This window comes from Meleagris gallopavo, chromosome 2 (assembly GCF_000146605.3).
Source record: "Meleagris gallopavo isolate NT-WF06-2002-E0010 breed Aviagen turkey brand Nicholas breeding stock chromosome 2, Turkey_5.1, whole genome shotgun sequence".
Taxonomy (NCBI): Eukaryota; Metazoa; Chordata; class Aves; order Galliformes; family Phasianidae; genus Meleagris; species Meleagris gallopavo.
In genome coordinates this window covers 85,321,089-85,341,961 of record NC_015012.2, presented here as the reverse complement: position 1 = coordinate 85,341,961, position 20,873 = coordinate 85,321,089, and the positions used below count along the sequence as shown (strand labels likewise).

The 20,873-nt window shown below is 34.8% G+C and overlaps 1 protein-coding gene across 1 annotated transcript in view; it reads right to left on the bottom strand.

Annotated features, from left to right (window-relative positions):
- LOC104909957 (CUB and sushi domain-containing protein 1) overlaps positions 1-20,873 on the bottom strand; it is a 66,167-nt gene that overhangs the window by 36,100 nt on the left and 9,194 nt on the right. Inside the window, exons 5-10 of the mRNA XM_019613635.2 lie at positions 14,610-14,726; positions 11,986-12,099; positions 9,993-10,088; positions 2,472-2,675; positions 1,246-1,370; positions 566-662 (exon numbers count right to left, since the gene is read on the bottom strand). Coding sequence (XP_019469180.2) covers positions 566-662; positions 1,246-1,370; positions 2,472-2,675; positions 9,993-10,088; positions 11,986-12,099; positions 14,610-14,726 — 753 coding nt within the window. The remainder of the gene's footprint in view (positions 1-565; positions 663-1,245; positions 1,371-2,471; positions 2,676-9,992; positions 10,089-11,985; positions 12,100-14,609; positions 14,727-20,873) is intronic.

Genomic DNA, 20,873 nt, shown 5'->3' with positions numbered 1-20,873 from the left:
CTTGGATTGGCTTGGTTTATAGAACATACTCTTTCTATAAAAACTGTCATATAAAAATGGAATAAAATCATATGTGTCTAATGTACTTGTGCAACGAGAAATGACATGGTTTACTATGTCCAATCACATTGATTTGTTTTGTTGTTTTTTGTTTGTTTGTTTTTGTTTTTAGTCCAGTGAGTTTGGATAAATTGTGAATGCTTCATTTTTTTCTTCAGAAAGGACAGCTAAAATGAATAAGCTAATTCAAAGTTATCTAAGGAAATTCCTTGAATAGGAGATATGTATTAAACAAAACACATTTTTTCAAAATTGTTGTCAACTAAATCCCACTAATGAAAGCTAAACAATTTAGCATATTTGTTTCTGAAAATCTCTCTTTCAAGATTAATACAAATTTACAACACCTGAACAGCACTCCTCCTTACAGTGAGTTTCATAATATCATAATGCATGCCATACAAATGTGTACATGTGTGAACAGGCTTCTTGGGTATACAGGAGAACCAATGATGGCCTCACACGCACCTACAGTCTATATGTTCAGATCAGAGCACATCCTTACCTGAAAAACTCCCAAGACGTGGTGCTGTCATATCTCCACCATCATATATTTCAAGAGAGTCCCAGTTATGTTCAGTGGCAAAGCTGATGACTTGGATCTGCAAAATGCCACCACAAAACTTTTTAAGCAAACAAGTCTTTTGTATTTTTAAATGTTCTAGAAACAGCCAAATGAAATAAAGAGAATATAACTAAAGAGTTCCTAACAATAACAGTAATAATAAAAAGTAAACAAAACTAGCTGTTACTTTTCAAGTTGACTTAACTTTTAGAAAATGTGAATATGACACTAGGTGACTAAGGAGGATTTTGCACATATGTTGTATGATTTTAAATAATTACTCAAAGTGCAAATGAGAAGATAATGAAGATCTTTTAAGTGCTTTACTAATATTCTAGCAGATAGAAAGAGTTGGCATTCGCATATCACATCTAAGAGTTTGTATTCAATATTTTGCACAGTTGAAACAAAAAACCGCTTGTTAACTACTTCTCATACCGTCTGTAAAGAATAAAGCTAAGCAAAGAACAATGAGAAAAACAGAGCACAAATATTTAAAACAACCCCAAAATGATGCATCTGGTAACTGTTTTCTTACACTTATAAAGAAATAAACATTTATTTATTAAACTGAAATACAAATAACTAAATATTCCATGCTTGACAGAACATAGACTTGCCTGAATACCTGATCCCTCAGTCACTATGATTTTCCACACACAGTTCAAGCTGTTACCATAAGGTTCAGGGTAACCGGGTGATAGAATAGTACCTCTCCGTTCAGTAAAATTCCCACTACATGGCACTGAAAGAAAGCATTATTATGAATTATTACAAAACCTTAGCTATTTCAGAGAAAAGTAGTAACAATTGTATTAATATGTTATCATAATCCTCATTTTTATTATTAATTAATAAACATTAAATAACGAGTTGAATTCAGAAAGTAATGTTATCTAAATCACTAACAATATGCAGTACTCAGATACATCTTGTACGAATGAGCCATTCCAAAGTGAACTTCACTTTGAAAAAGCTTAGAAAAACCTAGCAGCTCAACCTACTCATGTCTTACCAGCAGATAACAACAAATAACTGTTAAATCTTAACATTAAACCCCATATTGATTCACAGAAATCCTGTGAACCTACCTACAGCTTAGGATGGTTTTAATGTTGTACCTAGCTGGTAAAATGGTGTGGTATATTATGTATATTTTTAGCATATACAGAATTGCCTCTTTATAGTTCAAGAAAACAGAATTAAGCTAAGCAAAAACAGAATATACAGAAAACAGGATGCCTACATTTATTTTTAGAACACTCCAATTAATTGAATGGTAGATTCCTATGGATATTGAGCTTTGGATACAAATCCAATGGAGGGTGAAGAAAATCTTTCAACATTTACAAGGACAACAAAGTGTCAAATATCCCATTGGAGGCCTGTTAATAAACTAGAAAATTAGCTAAACTTAACAGAGCTGTCATTTTTCATTGTATATTATGTTTCACTTGAAAAAAAAAAAAAGATATAAACATTCTATGTGTGATAGAAACATAAAACAAATACTGAATAATAAAAAAGGTTAAGACACTTTCGGAGAATTAAAATCTGTCCTGTATTTCAAGCTGTGGATGAGTCATGAAAATAATGAATGTTCAAGAAAATATGCATCTCACTTGTTCATATAATATAAGTCATTATATGAAACACTATACTGCCTACCAGCCAGCTGGTTCTCAATTACTTTTTGATATGGAAAACTGCCCTTTTAAATTGGGCATGACTGATATTAATCAAAGGAGAGTGAACGTCTGTTAAATTCTATTTTCTGATATACTTCCTGAATTCTAATTCAGAGACATACATGACAAAACAGATGAGTTTAAATGTAATTACTTACCTACACAGCTTGGTACTGTGTCATTCCACTGAGCTAATGCATTAGGTACAGAATGGCATCGGATAGCTTTTGAGCCTTGGAGCAGATAGCCAGGACTACATTCAAAACGAACAACAGAGCCTGCTGAAAACTCAGAGCCAATTCTCCTTCCATACCTAGGCTCTGGAACTGAGCTACACTGTGTATCACTTGTGCGTGGAACAGCTGCATCAAAAGAGAAAGAAAAATGCCATGAAGTCAAATGACAATCATCATCTAAAACACAAAGAAATTATTAAATATGCATATTGTTTCTTGTTGGAAGTAGTGAAGTTCTATTTGTTCCTTTTGTTTGCTTTCTCAATGTCATATCAAACCTGGCCTAATGTTTTCATGCCTGTTAGTCAAATTTGGGTTTATTTAGGTTGGAAAAGAGAAGCCTGCGGAGACCTCACTGCAGCCTTCTGGTACTTGAAGGGAGCTCACTAACATGAGGTGGATTGACTTTTTACATGGTCTGATAGTGATTGGACAAGAGAAGGTATTTAGGTTTAGTATTAGGAAGAAATTTTTTATTTGGAGGCTGGTGTGATGCTGGAACATGTATCCCAGAGAGGTTGTGGATGCCCCATCCCTGCAGGTGTTCAGGGTTTTGGGCCCTGGGCAGCCTATAGAGGGAGTTGGAACTAGATGATCTTTAAGGTACCCTCCAACTTAAATTGCTCTATGATTCTATAAACTTGGGCTATGACAGCCACATGATGAGAGCACTTCATCACATGTGAGCACCATGTCAGCTCAGAAGGCAAGAGATGTAGAAATTAAAACCTCCAGTATATCAATGGATATTTCATTTGCCTTCTTCACTTACAGGACACTGATACCTATCACCTAATTTATTTATTAAATGTAGAAACTTTGGCTTCTCATTAGAAGCCCGGAGAAATATTACACTATATCAGGTATGAAAACTATGCAATATTAAATCATTATTTGATTTGTCATATTGGACAACATTCCGATGACAAACCTTATAGTAATTACTTTTACAAATAATTCCTGAGAATTCACAAATGTCAGTGATGCTTGAACAGTTAAAACTTGTAAACAACATTTAAAGAGCAAAATAATAAAATTAATTAGAAAGTCATGCAGGTTATTTATTTATTTATTTCCCCTTTAGCTTCCTTATTTATAACTATTTCCTTACAGCAAGCATTTTTTTGTATTTCTTGACTCTTGGCACTGTGTACAAGTTTGTATTTTTTTCTACTTTTTTCTACTTCTACCCAATAGCTGCTACAATTAAAAAAAAAAAAAAAGTATTTACAGAAAAAGTAGAATTATGTGCAATATCATATCTAGACTTTGATAAAACTAATGTACATAAAAATAATCTCATTAATAAGAACACAAACATGTACTCTGAGTGAGTGACATCTTCAGAAGCTTTGTTTGATCAGTTTAGTATTGCCAAGAATTAATTTCAGGGAATCATCACGAAGGTTGGAAAAGATCCTCAAGATCATCTAGTCCAACAATCCCAACAATACCACTTACATTCCCCCTCTAAACTATATCCTCTAGTACAACATGTAAATGTTTCTCGAACACCTTCAGGGATGATGATTCAACCACCTCCCTGAGAAGCCCATTCCAGCACCTGACGTCTCTTTTGTAGAAGAAATTTTTCCTAACATCCAACCTGCATCTCTCCTGGCACAACATTTCCTCTAGCCCTATTGCTAGTCATGTGGGAAAAGAGGCAAACCTTTGCTTCACAACAGCCTCCTTTCATATAGTTGCAGAGAGCAATAAGATCTCCCTTGAGCCTCCTTTTCTCCAGACTGAACAATCCCAGCTTCCTCAGCCGCTTATAAGGCTTGTGCTCAAGACCCCTCACCTTACTAGATGCTTACTGCATCTAGATAATAATGTGTATAAAAAGTTTTAAATAGGGCTTAGACTTCATTCCTGGCATTCTCAAACACGGTTTTTCCGACTTACTAGCCTATTTTAAAAATAGCATAAAGAGAATCATTTTATTTTACATACTTAAATGTATCTATTTTTGCTGGCCTTTAACTGAAGAACAATATTCCTTTCTATTCATTAACATCCATACAGTATCTTTTCAGCTACCCTGGCCACTAAGTAACAGACAAAATATGTGGAACTTACATGTACTTATTTTCATATTGTCTTTTTTTTCTTGAGCTGTCAATTGTTCTAATCAGAATAACAATTATTGAAGTGTAATAATTTCAAGTACTGGTATCTTCTCTGAAAATTAACATTTAATTTCAACTTGAACATAGAACATCAACTGAAATCAATCCTATCTTAAATCTAGCATGAAATATGTAACATTTCAGTAGAACATTGGCAGTTCTTGTGTTTATCTAAAATGATTTTGTATCAGTTTTTCACATTTCCATTGAGAAAAACAGTTCAGTTTACACAAGTACTAGTAAGTGCAGATAAAAGCTTTTTAAAAGATCATTTCAATATAATTGGTCTTAGTAATAATAACAGTACAACAGTACAACACAAGTTCTCTTTATTAATATGCAATAGGCAAGATCATACAGATACGGTATTTTTATTTTTATTTTTTTCTAAATCAATAGACTAGAGGACTGCAGAAGATTTTAGTCTTGAACGCCTAAGTTATGAGATTTATTCAAGACTGAAAAAAATGGGCAGAGGTGGAAGCTGCTGGAATGATAACTACACAATAGGCTACTGCAGAACTAAAGCAAATACATTTTTCAAGTCTGGAAAATGTCTAAGTACTTCAACCACTTTTCCATTCAGTTAATTTTAATATTCTGACTATTTAAATCAATGGGATTTTGTGATTGATGTTTCAACAGGACCCAAGTATCTTGAAAATTGAGTATCAAGAAACTTGGTTGTGCATACAGTTCTAAGTTCTATAGTTCTAAGCATGGCAAGGAGCTGTTATGCACTTGTGAAAAATAAAGATGAAACTGTAGCTTAAGGATTTTTACATCACTGTTCTTTTTCCTGATCATGACCTGGAGACCAAATACAGCCTGGCAGATCAATTCAACTGACCCAGCCTGCTCTTTTTAGTTCTTTCATTTTCTTTATCAGATGGTCTACTGGGCAAGCACAATTTTATTAAAACTCTTTTTTCTTTTTTTTAAGTATATAATGACTCCACAGTTGACTAGGTGATGAAATATATGTTTCATATAAACGTAACGTACAAATGTTACATTTACCACACAATTAGGTTGAACAACAGGTTCAACTTCAGTCAAATGCCTACCATCCTCCTTCCTTACAGTCATCCTAATTTCTCCTCTGAGGTGAAAAGCAGTACAGGATGTTGAAGTCACGTGCTGTTTTCTTTTCTTGCTTTTCCTTTGCTTCACTTTGCTTATATTCTCACTTGTGAGAACAGTTCAGGTGTTCCTGTCACTTTCTTCTTAGCATGGGTCACCCATCGGCCATACTTTGTCAGAAACATTATTCCGCTGCACAGTAAGTTTTTCCACAGGACAACAGATCCTCAGAAATATTCTCAGCCCATTGTGAGACAGGCTACAGTACCTTTAGAGGTGCAGCTCATACAGCATGCAGTGCCTACTTCCTAGCAACCTCTCCAGCAGCATCTCCAGCCTTAAGATGTTGTTACTGTCTTAAATATCTGTGTGCTTAGGTATGATGTGCTACTCTGAGTGGTGGAAGTTTGGCATAGTTATTTACGCTAGTTTCAGAGGAAGTTGTATCTGAGCATCACGTAATAGTTCATGACCTCCTTCCACAAAGGTCTGCTAAGTAAAATTTCAGCATGACATTTGTCTCCCCCTTACCTGTCATCCTTAAAGGGCTATAATGACCTGTCCTGACTCTATCTCATCATCATTCCTGGAGTACTTTTCACTGACAACAGTGAAATGTAATGTAAGCCAGACATAACTTCCTAGAATTGAGTTTTGATTTAATTTTATATATATATATAATTATAGATAATAAGTAATAAATAATAAAGATATAAGAAATCTATGGCAAAATGCAATAAAGTTTCAGATATCCTTAAAACACACTGTAAACCAGAACAAAATACTTTGTGGCAATCCCTCAGGGAACTCCAACAGTCATAACTCTGTTCCTCAATTACACGCAGCACTGCGTATGTAGGTAAGTATTTTATTATTGTCACAGATGAGGTCAATTTAATTGTTAGTTATATCTCTATTTTATTCTTGTTCCCCTTCATCTTTCTTCCATTGTTCTTCATTATTCTAGTACACAAGTTTTCTTACTAGCTTTCTTTAATATCTCTATTGACCTCATAAACTAGTTCACATAACTGTATATTGGAGCAAGTAAAAAAAATAAGGATTTTAAAAAAAATCATTAGTGATGGCATAGGTAGAAAGTTCATTACCTTGCTTTTTAGGGAAATAACTCATTATTTCTGCAGCATAAAATATATAAAAATATTACTACTGTTTCTCAAATTACATTGCAACAGAAAAACAAGTATAATATAAGGCACCCACTTCCTTGTGCCTCCCCCAAAATAATCCATTCTTCTTAAATGGATTGTTCTTAGTATCACATTTCCACATACATGACCCTAATATTATGAAAGAATGGGTATTCAGTCTGATATTACTGACACTCTTTACCTGTTTTATGATATACCAGGAAATGTGGTCCTCTGAGAAAAAGAACTGCATGAGCCGATGAGATATACAACTAAAAAGAATTTTTTGAGAAAGTAGCATTGCAAAAGCAATTAAATCTGAATTAAATCTCATCTGTTGCTAGCTCAAAACAGAATGTGAAATAGTTCAAGATATATCCAGCCTTCCTTCTATCTTTTGCCTATAGCACTGGCAACACAGACTTTTCAAGCTCCATCATCAGACATTCTTTTTTTCTACAATAATTATCCTCCATCTTTTAGTAAATGTTTCGTACTACTATGAAACAAAATTGAAATCAGCCCAGTGGAAATGTGAAAAAGGAAGAAGGTCAACCTGAAACAGAGGGTGATAAATAAAGTGACTGACTTTGCAGACCTGATTACTCTGTCCAGTGTGAGAGTGGATGTCATTATTTGGAGTATTTAAAATGCTAGGAATCAGGCAGTAGTGGAAATGTGATCATATACTTCGAAAGAAGAGAAAACAACCCTTGGAATGAGATTTTATTAAACATCACTAAATCGTTATCTTATAAAATATCATTAACTCATTGAGCAATATATATTTGTGTGCATTAAATAAAGCTAAGCTATCATTCAAAATGTACAAAACATGGATATTCAAATAACTCATGACTTTCTTGAGATAGAGCGGCTTTACATGACTTATTTTCTGACACTGAAGAGAATATTTATTTTGTTATGTCTTTCATTAAAATCTATTTCTTCGAGTTATTAAAAATAAGTGTAGTCCAAATAAGTGACTGAAATGAGGCATACCATTATGCTCAACAGGAAACTTATTGTTCTACAGCAATATACATGTAATTTCAAACAAATTAACTCAAACTAGAAGTGACAAAATATGTTGAAGCACAATTGTACTGTTTCAACAAAATTATGCTATATGTACCTACCCAGAGCTCAGATTTTCATAAGTACTTCAATACATTTTATTTTTATTCATGTCATGAGAAAACTGAAATGGATAGTACTTCTACGGGATAATTGTTTACGTGAATGTAACAAAGCTTCTCATAACAGCGTAAGCTCTGAAACTTTGCTTAGCGATCTGTGCCCTGTCAGCATAGAACAAAACCAAAATATTATATTTTCTCTTGTTTTCGCTACAAAATGAACCATTTTTAACACTGTAACTAAAATTACAGTGGGGCGGGACAGCTGTTTGCTGGGACAAAAATCAAGTACAAATGCATACAATTTACATTCTGTTTTTAGTTAACTTTTTGTTTTATTTAGTCTTTGGTAACCGCATATCTTTTCATCCTAACCGCAGGACCTATTTTCAGTGTCTATTATAATAAAATCTGACTATAAAATCAGAAATTGATGGAAAAATTGATATTGTGCAGCTAATTCACTGGTTGTATTTTCAAGTATTTATTAAACTCTAAAATGCAATTAATATTTCTAGCTTACATTTCCAGTGCTCATTTCATACGCTACTCAGCGGCATGTTTTCAATTTCATTTCTTGTTCTTAACATAGACAAAATATGTGCCCCATCAAGAGCACAGCAATCTAGTTACTTACATCTAACAAAATACTGTTGGAAGATGTATATAAATATAATATGTCATTATGTTTTGATGAAAAAAGTTATATGGTCTTGTCCCTACTAATTTTAGTCAAGTCAAATACTGACTAGATTTAGTAGGTACTTCTAGTAGACAAATAAGTAACTACAACCTGACTAGCCACTCACAAATGAAGGTAAGCTGTTTATATACGTGGATATAGATGGCTGTATAGATGGATATATTGTAGGTTGTAAGGACCACACAAGATGAAGGTGAGAAATTAGTAGAAGATTGTAATTTAAGTGAGCAGACTTTTGCATATTCAATAATTGAGTATGTGAACTTTCCTCAAAATAGTGGTCATAGTTTTAGAGAGATAAGAGAGGCTAGGAACAAGTGATTCCACTGAGAGGGAAGAATGGGAATTAGTTCAAAAAAACAATGGAACTTTCCAAACTATTTAAACACAAAAAAATGAGCACACCAAAAATGGAAGCAAGGACTGGCAATAAAACAGTAATACTTATGTTCTTTTAACTATAAAAGGGAGAATTTCCTCAATTAATCTCAGAGAATATCAAGAAGCAATGAAAATCTTAAAATTACACTGAAACTCTCCTATATACTAGATCTGTGTGACCAAAAAAAAAAAAAATGCATACAGCTGTGCAGAAATATTTTTATATTATCCCCTTGAAATAAACATAGTCATTAAATAAGCAGAGACAGAAATTTTGGCCATGCTATAACCTATATAAGTTCAATAATCAGTTTAATTACAGCATTTCTCAGATACTTGGGGGAGGGAGTAGGGGGGAAGAAAAAAAGGAAAATCTAAGCCCAGAGGGAGCAAAAGCTAGCAAGGGACATTAAAGAAAATGTCTATAGGTCAGCAGGTCAGGCATGCTAATATGGGTAACTTGATACTTAAGGATAGAGAGTTGAACAGCTTAGTGATAAATGATACAGAAAAGATTTAAGTATTAAATGCCTTTTTTGCCTTGTCTTCAGAGTTCATACCATGTACTACGTAGTCTGACATGACAGTCAGCAGTTAAGGGAACAACAGACTACGGAATCCTGAGAAAGTCTGGACCATACTCAAATCCATGATAACAGAGAGGATTAATCAGGGGTGACTGCCATTATGAAGCCAGTCTATTCTCACTGGTTCAGAAGAAGTTTCCGATGTCTGGAAAAAGGTTAAGACTACACTTTTATTCAAATAAATAATTAAGATCTAAGAAGTTCTCAGAATTATACATTTTGAAAGACTTGTACCAGTATCTTCCACCAAAAGACGACATGCATTACCTTGGTAAACAAAATGGAACCCCCTTGCTGATGCCCCACTCTTAGCACTGAATCGCAAAAGAATTTGATTAGATGTTGCCAAAGGCAATGTCTCTCCTATAAAGGGAAACAAAATAAATTAAACAGGCAAAATAGAAACAAACTGTAACTCTTTACTATGTAAACAAATATTCTGTTAAAATACAGTTTATATTTTCCTTTTCCTTTAAAGAAAATGTAAGTCAGAATGCATAAAATGAAATTTAATATTGAAGAGTTAAAAATTGATCAGATTAGAAAGACTTGGTCATTCAGTAACAAACTTTCTGACATTTATTGCAATTCTTGGAAGTAGATCTCCAAATTATTTTTTTAGAGTCTGTCACTACCATTAGGAGCTAAAATCATTAGAAAAAATTTTGGTCAAATTTTTCTGTGACTGACAGCTTACTTCATTTTCCAAAACACATTAAATAGTGAAAAGGATTTTAAAGCTGTAACAACAGATCCTTATGTAATGTTTGTAATTTAAAAATTAAAACTAACAACAGAGAAAATGAATTTATGACTCTTTGTATAGTTGCTTCGATAAAAAATATGGGCACATATTACATTACAGTATAGTATTTATAAAAACATTTCAAATTTCATATACTGAATTGATAACTAATAAAGATGTTTAATATTCTTTCTCTCCTTCTCTATACACCTGTAGTCATAATAAATGCTTACTAATGAAACACTACATAAATAATTGAAGTACTTTTACACTGTAAAGTTGCTATTTCAAATGACAAATGTTTTTATTTGTGTTGGATTATATCAACACCAATTTTAAGAAGTTCTACTGAAATGAACAATAATTCAGATAGTTGTCTAAATAACATTGACAATTCCTTCACTTAGCTTATATTATTGCAGCTCTACTGATTTCAGTTAACAAAATCCAATCCTGAAGCAAATCACATCATGATGAATAAGTACAAATCACAAGTTTAAACTCCCTTCAATTATTTTCAAATGTCTTCTGTGGATATATACATTAATTTTGACTTTTTAAAAATATATATAATGCAGTAAAATTGGGTGCACAGATGAGTTCTTTAAAATTTAAAAATTAAAAATAAATGCATTTTGCTATTGAAATATTGCCACCGGTTACACAAATTTGAAAATAAATACATTAACTCCTCTTACGAGTCAAATAACAAGATTCACTACATGAAAAGGATGAGCTGACTTTTTCAAATAATAAAATGTTTCCTATAAATAGAATAGATATGTTCCTTTAACTATATATTCCTTTAAAATGGAGAATTTCCCCAATTACTCACAGAGAATGCCAAGAGGCAATGAAAAATTTTTAAATTACATTTTAAGAATACAAGAAACATAGAAGAAACTCTCCTAAATACTAGGTCTGTATGACAAAACAAAATGAAACAAAACAAACAAACAAACAAACAACAAAAAAAAACGCTCTGCAGAAATATTTTTTATATTATTCTCTTGAAATCCTTGTAATCATTAAATATGCAGAGACAGAAATTTTGGCCATGCTGAAATCTGTATGAGTTTAACTATCATTTCCAAAGGTCAAAATTTTGCTATTTTTATCTGAACACAACAGGTGGTCTTGTTTAGTCTAAGTGCATGTTTGAATCCAGATAACTGCATTTTATGAATACAAGCAATTTGTGTTTAAATTAGACATTTGGAAAACGTAGATGTTTAGAGGCAGAGAAGATAATTATACCACAGAATCTACCCTCTTACAAAAAGATAGAGAATTCCTTTCAATTATTCCTCCAATCATCCAAGTAATCAGTTCTTGCCTAAAACATATGTTTCAGAAGAATGTCATGTTCCAAAGTTTTAGACACCTCATCCATTTCCCTTGAGATTCCCTTCTACTGACTTTATTATTATATTCCCAAATAAAATTCAAAATGTTCTCATGAATTCTTTCTTCCAGACAAAACTCTACAAGAAACATATTTTCATTATTTCCTACCTGAATGGGATCCAGACAGTGAACTAAGAAGTCTAGCTTGAGAGTTATCGCCGTCAAATAATTCTGCCACATCATTCAAAGCTGTTTGGAAATAGGCAAATTGTCCAAACACAACTATAATTTAAAAAAAAAAAAGGAAAAGGAAGAAGACAATGAGAAAGAAAAAGAACAAAAGAGAAGATAATCTATTTTTAAACCCAAATGTAATTGGATATTACTGTTTGTAATATCTGCTTATAATAACTGCTTAGTTATCAGCGGATTCCTCCATTAATTTTTTCCAAGTTTCAGGCAAGGTGAGAAGCTTAATTTATCATTATAAAATGTTGCTTTAAAACTTCAGTGGTATGATTTTGATATGCTCTTCAGTATTTCCTTATTTTTTAAATAAAAACAAAACTAAAACACTCTCCCCAAAAAGCACACTTTCCAGTCAAAAGAAAGTCTTATTCCTTATTGCGTAAGTACCTATAAAATAAGAAAGTAAAATATTGGAAAAGGATTTTATTTTCAACTAAAATTCCATTAACAACCTTAGCAATTATTTGTGAGCATCTACTGTCACACATGATTAGTTGCTTAACCAGCTTTAGTATGCGGAAAATGATTTAAACATTGAATTGGCTACTTTTTGTATGTTTTCATTAATACAACAAACATTTATTACAACCAACATGAAAACTGACCAAATAATAAAAACATCAATGCATTACTGTTCTTGGCATATTGCTACACTCAATTTGACCCTCAACTGTAACCAATTTAAAGTGTATTAAAAAATAAATAATTATACAAGATTTCTTATTTGTAAATATCAAATGGTTGTAAATATTAATGAATATCAAATGAATTCAAGTATCAGTCAGCAATACAAACATGAAGTAATTAACCAGTAAAATGAAACTAGTACTAGTAAGAATATTATTTCATCACAGCAGCTATCCATATTTTCTTGATAAAGGAGGAACCAGCTTTAAAGTTACTTCTATTCCAGATTCACTCTAAAAAATATCACAGAACTTTGATGCAGCACTTACGTATCATTTTATGTACAGCTTGTATCAGACAGTATTTTCTAACTTTTTGTTAAGTTTAATTTTTTTTTTTTTCCTGAAACATGTATTCCAACCTCCTAATTTTTAAAAGCAGGGCTAACGTAGAAGTTAGATTAGAATTGTTGAAGCCTTTTTCTGATAAAGTTTTGAAAACTGACACAACTTGAGAATCCTAATCTTATCCAAGCTACCTGTACTTCAATCGCGGCCATGGTGAATAATGTTTTCTTTATGTCCAGGTGGAATTTGATGTACTCAGCTCTTGACTACTACCATTTGTTCTTTTACTATACACTTCTGGAACGAAGTGTCCTCCTTTACTTAGAACATGCTATCAAGAATTTTAGTCAAGAGCATTGTACAATCAAGTCTGTAATCAGATAAATTTGTCACTAAGTAAAGTTCTAATAACATTTCCTTGTAATCATTGTCCCAAGAATCTAATAATGCTAAATGGCTTGACTGATCCTTTTTGTATGTTCCAGCATCTTTCACTTCTACTGGCTGTTTTCTCACATCCTATACAATTCTAAGAAGGAAAAAGAATTACAACCCTGTAAAAGACCAACAAAAAACACTTTCTGACTTTCAGCAATATGATTGGTGGATCTTCAGCACTTCAAGGCCATTGCCATGACAACAAATCAAAGGTTTGTCTTTGTCCAAAAACAGGTCTACTTTCCCATGAGAAAATTTTTGTGACAAACTTATTTTTGATAAACTTGCTATTGTGAACTCACTTGTTTACAACATTGCATCAGTGCACCTGCAAACCCAGCAGGCAAAAAAGAATGCCTGAGAGAATTTTGGATGATTTTTTTTGCTGCCTGCATTTTGCTGGTTTGAAACCTTGACACTGGGACAAGCTCTTGCACCCTCACTCATCCCTTCTCTGATTCCAGCGGGCCAAGGCTGGAACTCCTCAATATGGATCTCTTTTCTCTGTCTCTCATTCTTTCTTTTACTCTCTTCCTCTTTTTTCTCTTAACCTTTTACTCATTTTAATTAGTAGCCATTGCTCTGGAGATTGCTGCTGAGCAGGGAGTGCCCTATTCAGGAGATTACAAAGATTCACTTTCTTCACAACCCACTGAATGGAATGAGACAATTCTATCAAATTTCACTTTCTCTTGAAGAAAAATCAAAACTAAAATAAAGAAATCTGTTTTTAAACATTTCTGTAACATGAATTGCAAAGATATTGTTACTCCCATCTCTAAAACACTACTAAACAACTTTTATATGACACGTGAAGTGTTTTTTTTTTTTCCTTCCTGATAGAACACTAAAATACATTATTATTATTATTACTATTTAACAATAGTTATTGGAAGTATCTCCTGTGCAAATGTATTTGTGGACACTGCCTGCTTTGTTGAAGTCTATTGATCACCCAAGGGAGAAATTAATGTGAAAATTCTAGAATCAATTTCTTTGTTGAGAACCCTTTATTTTTTTGATAGCAAATTTGCAATTTATTTCAAATCTAGAGTCACTACTTCACATAAAGGACGTCTGAATTCTAGAACAATTATTCATGATTGGTAAGTCAGTAGAACATATTCTTACCAAATTCTTTAGGTACTGTTATTGAATAATGGCAAGTCTGTCCAGCAGTATAATTATGAGGATAACTTGGTGATAGAACAACCCCCTCTGATCCTGTGTACTGTCCTCCACATGGTGCTGGAAAGAAAATGGAAAAAAATGTTATATGAATTACATCCATCCCTATCTATATTAGCTCAATCTGAAAAGGAAAGAAAACCTACATTACAAAGCAACAGCTCAGTGTTTTTTGCTTGTTTGTTTCTCTTAAAAAGACTGATTTAATAGCTCTCCCCAAAAACACAATTTTTATTAAAATTACTTTAAAATTGGAATAAAAGAGTTCAATTCTAAAAGTATGGTAGTAGTTACTGCTGCACATGTAAGTGGCATAATGCAGTTACCTTGGGTCTCAGAGAAATACACAGATATGTTAACAGCACCCTGCACAGAATGCCACACTTTGTGAACATATGCTTAAATTGCCTTGCTTTTTCTAACACAGAGATATGCGTATTAAAATTCTTCAGTTATTTTCTCTGTAAAGCTAATTTGAATACAAATACTTCACAGACTTTTGTATGTGTTTCTTTCATATTTCACATTAGTCTCTCATCTGTTTCCATTAAAAAACAAAACAAAACAAAACAAAACTCAGAGTAAATACTAAGAGAGGGAGCTGATTTTTCTCATTACTTACGATGAAGTCAGCTTGCTTAATTTTTCCCCATCACACAGAATTTGAATCAGGATCCCACAGTAAATTATTTCACATTACTGGCGACTAGCCTTTTGAAATCTTGATTTAAGTAAAATGAACATAGTTGCTACTACTGTGTCTTTTGCTTTCCCTCCTATTGGTCAAGATTAAACAGTACACAGCACTTCATAATCATTTCAGTAGTTTTGATTATGACCTAAACTAGACATGTCCAACCTGTGGAACACAGGCCACATGCAACCTGGCAACAAGGCATGGCTCCTGCTCCATGCCATCTGCCCTTCACTGCTATTCTGCCCCTCCAAGCTGACTTGCCCGATCCCAGGAGCATAACCATTGCTCACCAGCAGCCAAACATCAATGCACTATTAATGCAGTCTGGGATGCAACCAGGGCATGGGAAGGACACAGTGCTGAGCTGACTCAAGTACTAGTAGTAACTGTATGCATTTTGATTCATTGGCAAAACACAGTCAAAACAGAAGGGGAAAAAAAAAATAAATGCAGCCTTGCTTTTTCTTTTGACAAAGGAATTTGAGAACATGGTTCAAGATTGCAAAAAGAAAAAAATATTTTTTTGTGTGTGTGTGTATTTCAGCTCTATTTTCAGTCACCATAAATATATTACCAGATATTTTCAAACTGAGTGTATAGAGCAGCAATCAGATATTCAATTCACAAATCTGACTGTGCCTTTTACAAGCCCTATTTTATCATAGAAAAACATTCCACACTTCACAATCACACCTTACTCATGTCATCATTTTTGGCAGTAAGTACATTTGTGACAATCTTCAAGGCTGAAGCACAGAAGAATGTTTCATCAAAAATCTCTGATGAACACTTAGAGAACTCACTGAGAATTGCAGCCACTGACATTGAACCAGATACTGATGCATTCGTTTCACAAAAACAAGGCCATATATCCTACTAGATTTTTTTGCTGCTTTTTGTTTAAATAAAAAATATTAAAGATTAAAATAAGTTTTCTTACTTATATACCTGAACTATATAAAATATTTTATGAGGGTTGTTCTGAAAGTAATGCCTCCTAGTTTATTATGTTTGCCCACAAAATCAGAGGTGGTATGGCAATAGAGGTTGAACTTTCCTGGCAATATTCCATTTCATTTTGTTGTCATATGACAGGTGGCAGCAGAGGGTCAATCTGACAAAATGCCATCTGATATGGAAGCAAGTATAAAGCAAAGGTGTGGAAATTGATTTCTCCATGCAGAAAAAAAATGCACCCACCGACATTCATCAATGCTTGCTGAACATTTATGGAGACCAAACAGTGCTGTGAATACAGTAAGGCAGTGGGCAGTGCATTTCAGCAGTAGTGACAGCAACAGTGGGTCACTTCCATTGCTGTAGATTTTTAATGAACATAGCACGTAGGCTCTTGTTCATTGTTGGTGAAAGCTCAGAATGACTGTGTTGACAAACAGCATTTTGTAGTTGAGAATTTGCTCTATCAAATAGTGCTATTTTGCTCCTTGCATTAGTTTCTGCAGAAATAAAAGGAAGCATTACTTCCAGAGTGACCTTAGCATTTGAGGCACAAAACAGTTCCTCTTCAATCAATGAGGCCCAGGCAAGTCAAATGGCTGGACATCCATGATCTAAACCATTACAGCGCTTACCTTAAATGCCAGACCAAGCTCAAACCAGAAAGAAAAATCTTTATTTTGGGGGTAATTTATTTTTTCCTTATCAGAACGTATAAAGAATAAAAAAGGGTATATCATCTAATGGTCAAACCAAATTTTTAAACAATCTTGCTATCTGTATAAACTCCTTTCCATCTTTTCAGTATAATCAATTCCATTTAATATCGTAATTTTCCCTTTTTCAACAATATTTTAGAATATCATTACTGCATAGGCAATGCTGCATATTTGATACCGGTTATTTTTGCAAAGATACAAACAGTAGACTCCTATGTCATACTAATTTTCTGATAAAAGTTAAACAATTTGGGCTGCATTTTTTCCAGTTTATAGTTCCACTCACATGGAAGAGCACCAAGACACCTGATCATTCACTTCTTAATTTCTGCTTCTTTGAACATAGCAAGAAAATTTAAAATAGACATTACAATACACTAATTGTCACCTTGGAATGAGAATTTTATTCACTGAGGCAGAAACCTGATGTTATGTCTCAGAACTACATGTAATAATTCATCCTCTATCCCTTGCTTCGGTAGTTACGTCATATAAATAGAAAACAATTCTAAGAAATCAAAAGGAAAGCTATGTATACTATTTAGTTTTCAAGAAAGTTTAGAACTATTTAATTAGGTAGAAAACCAGCATTAAGTAAAATGTTATATTTTACTTATCTATTGTACAATTCTCAAAATAGTGCTACATAAGACATCACTGTCTATTTTGCTAAAATACAGGTATTTTAGGAAATCCTTCTGTCCGACATAGAACTCCAGTTATAGGTGTAAAAACCAAAACATTTTAAAAAATATATATCCCTTTATTTTTAATTTCATCTCTTACATACTATTGTATTAAAATATACTATTTTAGCAGCAAATTCTTTCTTAAGAAATAGGATATTGTTTAGCCTATGAAGCAGTGAAACAAGTTCCTCACAATACTAGGCAAAACATCATTAGGAATATCTAAAATCACATATGTGGGGAAAAAAAAAAAGTTGACTCATCCAGCTGGTGATAGGGGTCTCTGGCTATGGAACACTTCTAAGGAAACAGCCTACATCCAGGAGATGTTCTCCTTTCAAAGGCTAGCCTTTAAATGAACCTGGGAAGGGGACTGGACCCTGGATCCACCTTTTCTGGTCAGGTGGGAAGCTACCTGTGCTTTCTGGACCAGTTATAGTCTTTACCAGGTGCTCAATCATCACTTCAGGCCATGACCTAAGAGTTCTCCCCCACAGAGGTTTATTCTGGTTATAAAATTAAGGAAAATAAATGTTGCTATATAAATGTGATTTTTTTTGGGGGGGGGGGAATCAAACACAAACAACCCAAAAAGTAAGAAAAGTGTACCATTTTAGGAGAGGGATCACAGGTCTTTTTTTGTTGTTGTTCTATGTTACAATTCAGTGTTTTTATTACCATTTCGGAAGACCAGGTTAGGGAGTACTTAAACTGGACATATATAAGTTCATCAGGACTGTTAGACTACTCCCACAGGTGCTGAGAAAACTTACTGATGTCATTGGAAGGCCCCTCTCAATTATTTTGAAATGTCATGAAAATCAGGAGAGTTTTCTGAAGACTGAAAAAAAAAAGCAAATGTCATTCTAACTTCAAGAAATGAAAGGACTATCCAGGAATTCGGCTAGCCTCACCTTAATCCCTGGGAAGATCATGGCACAATTAATCTTGTAAACCATTTCCAGACACATGAAAGACAAGGCAATCAGGAATACTCAGCGTGGACTTACAATGAGGAATTCATACTTAACCAACATGATTGCTAGCTAATGAGATGTGACTAGCTTGGATGAGAGGGAAACAGTGGATGTAGTTTACTTTAACTTCAGTAACACTTTGGACACTTTGCCATAACATCCTCAAAGACAAGCTGACCAATTATAGGCTAGATATATGGACAGTGAGGTGGATTGAAAATAGTTCAAACAGTAAAGCCCAGGGGATGTGACCTGTGGCAAAAAGTCCACTTGGATTCCACTAACTAGTACTATTCCTCCAGGGACTGATATTAGGGCCAGTAACATCTGCATTAATGACCTGAACAATGAAACACGGGGTACCTTCAGGATGTTTGCAGACAAAAAATAATTGAGAGGAGTGGCTGATGCACTGCCTTGCAGAAGCACTTGGATAGGCTGGAGATAGGCTGTGGGATAGATGAGTGGACAGAGAGGTGGGTTGAGAACTGGCTGACTGGCAGAGCACAGAGAGTCGTCACTGGTGTTGCAGACCTGTAACTAGCAGTGTTCCTCAGGGGTTGGTGCTGGATCCGGTCTTGTTCAACATTTTCATCAATGATCTTGAGGGGATAGTGGCCACCCTCAGCAAGTTTGCTGATGATACGAAGTTGGAAGGATTGGCTGACACGCCTGAAGGCTGTGCTGCCATTCAGCGAGACCTGGACAGGCTGGAGAGCTGGCCAGTAAGAAACCAGATGAGGTTCAACAAAAGCAAGTGTAGAGTCTTGCATCTGGGAGGAATAATTGCATGCACCATTACAGGTTGGGGGATGAGCTGCTGGAGAGGAGCTCTGCAGAGAGGGACCTGGGCGTCCTGGTGGACGACAGGTTGGCCATGAGCCAGCAGTGTGCCCTCGTGGCCAAAAAGGCCAATGGCATTCTGAGGTGCACTAAAAAGAGCGTGTCCAGCAGGTCGAGGAAGGTGATCCTCCCCCTCTACTCTGCCCTGATAAGGCCTCATCTGGAGTACTGTGTCCAGTTCTGGGCTCCCCAGTACAAAAAAGACAGGGATCTCTTGGAAAGAGTCCAGCGGAGGGCCACAAAGATGGTGAAGGGCCTGGAGCATCTCCTCTATGAAGAAAGACTAAGTGAACTGGGTCTGTTTAACCTTGGGAAAAGAAGACTGAGAGAGGACCAGATCCAGGTCTATAAATGTTTAAGGTGTGGGGGGCAGAGTGGCAAGGCCAGACTCTTTTCAGCAGTGTGTGGAGACAGGACAAGGGGAAACGGCCAGAAATGGAAGCATAGGAAGTTCCACACAAATTTGCGCAAGAACTTCTTTATGGTGAGGGTGACGGAGCACTGGAACAGGCTGCCCAGGGAGGTTGTGGAGTCTCCTTCTCTGGAGATATTCAAGACCTGCCTGGACTCCTACCTGTGCGACCTGGTGTAGGGAATCTGCTTTGGCATGGGGGTTGGTCTCGATGATCTCTGGAGGTCCCTTCCAACCCCTACAATTCTGTGATTCTGTGATTCTGTGAACTGAGCAGATAGGAATCTTATGAAATTTAACAAAAAGAAATGCCATATTGCTCTGGGGAAGAATAACGAGAGGCTCAAGTACAGGCTGGGACCCAACCACCTAAAAAGCAGCTCTATGGAGAAAGACTCTGGCAGACAAAGAGCTGAACAAGATCCAGCACTCAGGGAAAAGGTGGCTATCAGCCTCTTGGGGAGAGCACCAAGAAGAGTATTTGCCACTTATCAACATAAGTGCTCTTTCCTCTTTAATCAGCATTGATGAGGCCATGTTTTCAGTGCTGTGTCCAGTTCTGGGCCCCTCAGTACCATAAATACATGGACTTAATGGAGAAATTCCATTGAAAAGTTAGAAAAATGACTGGTCTAAAACGTCTGGAGATGCAGGAAATGCTAACAAACCTAGGTCTGTTTACCTTAGCAAATAGGAACTTTGCGGAGATCCCATCAAACTGTATAAATACCTGAACTGACAGAATGATGACAAAGGAAGAACCAGACTATTAGTAGCACTCATCAACACTAGTGCCGAGGACAGAAAGCAGCTTTTATAAGTTCAAACATATATGAAGCTCTGTCTGAACACAAGCAAATGCTTTTTTATATTTTGTATATTCCTACGCCGGCACAGATTACCCAGAAAGGCT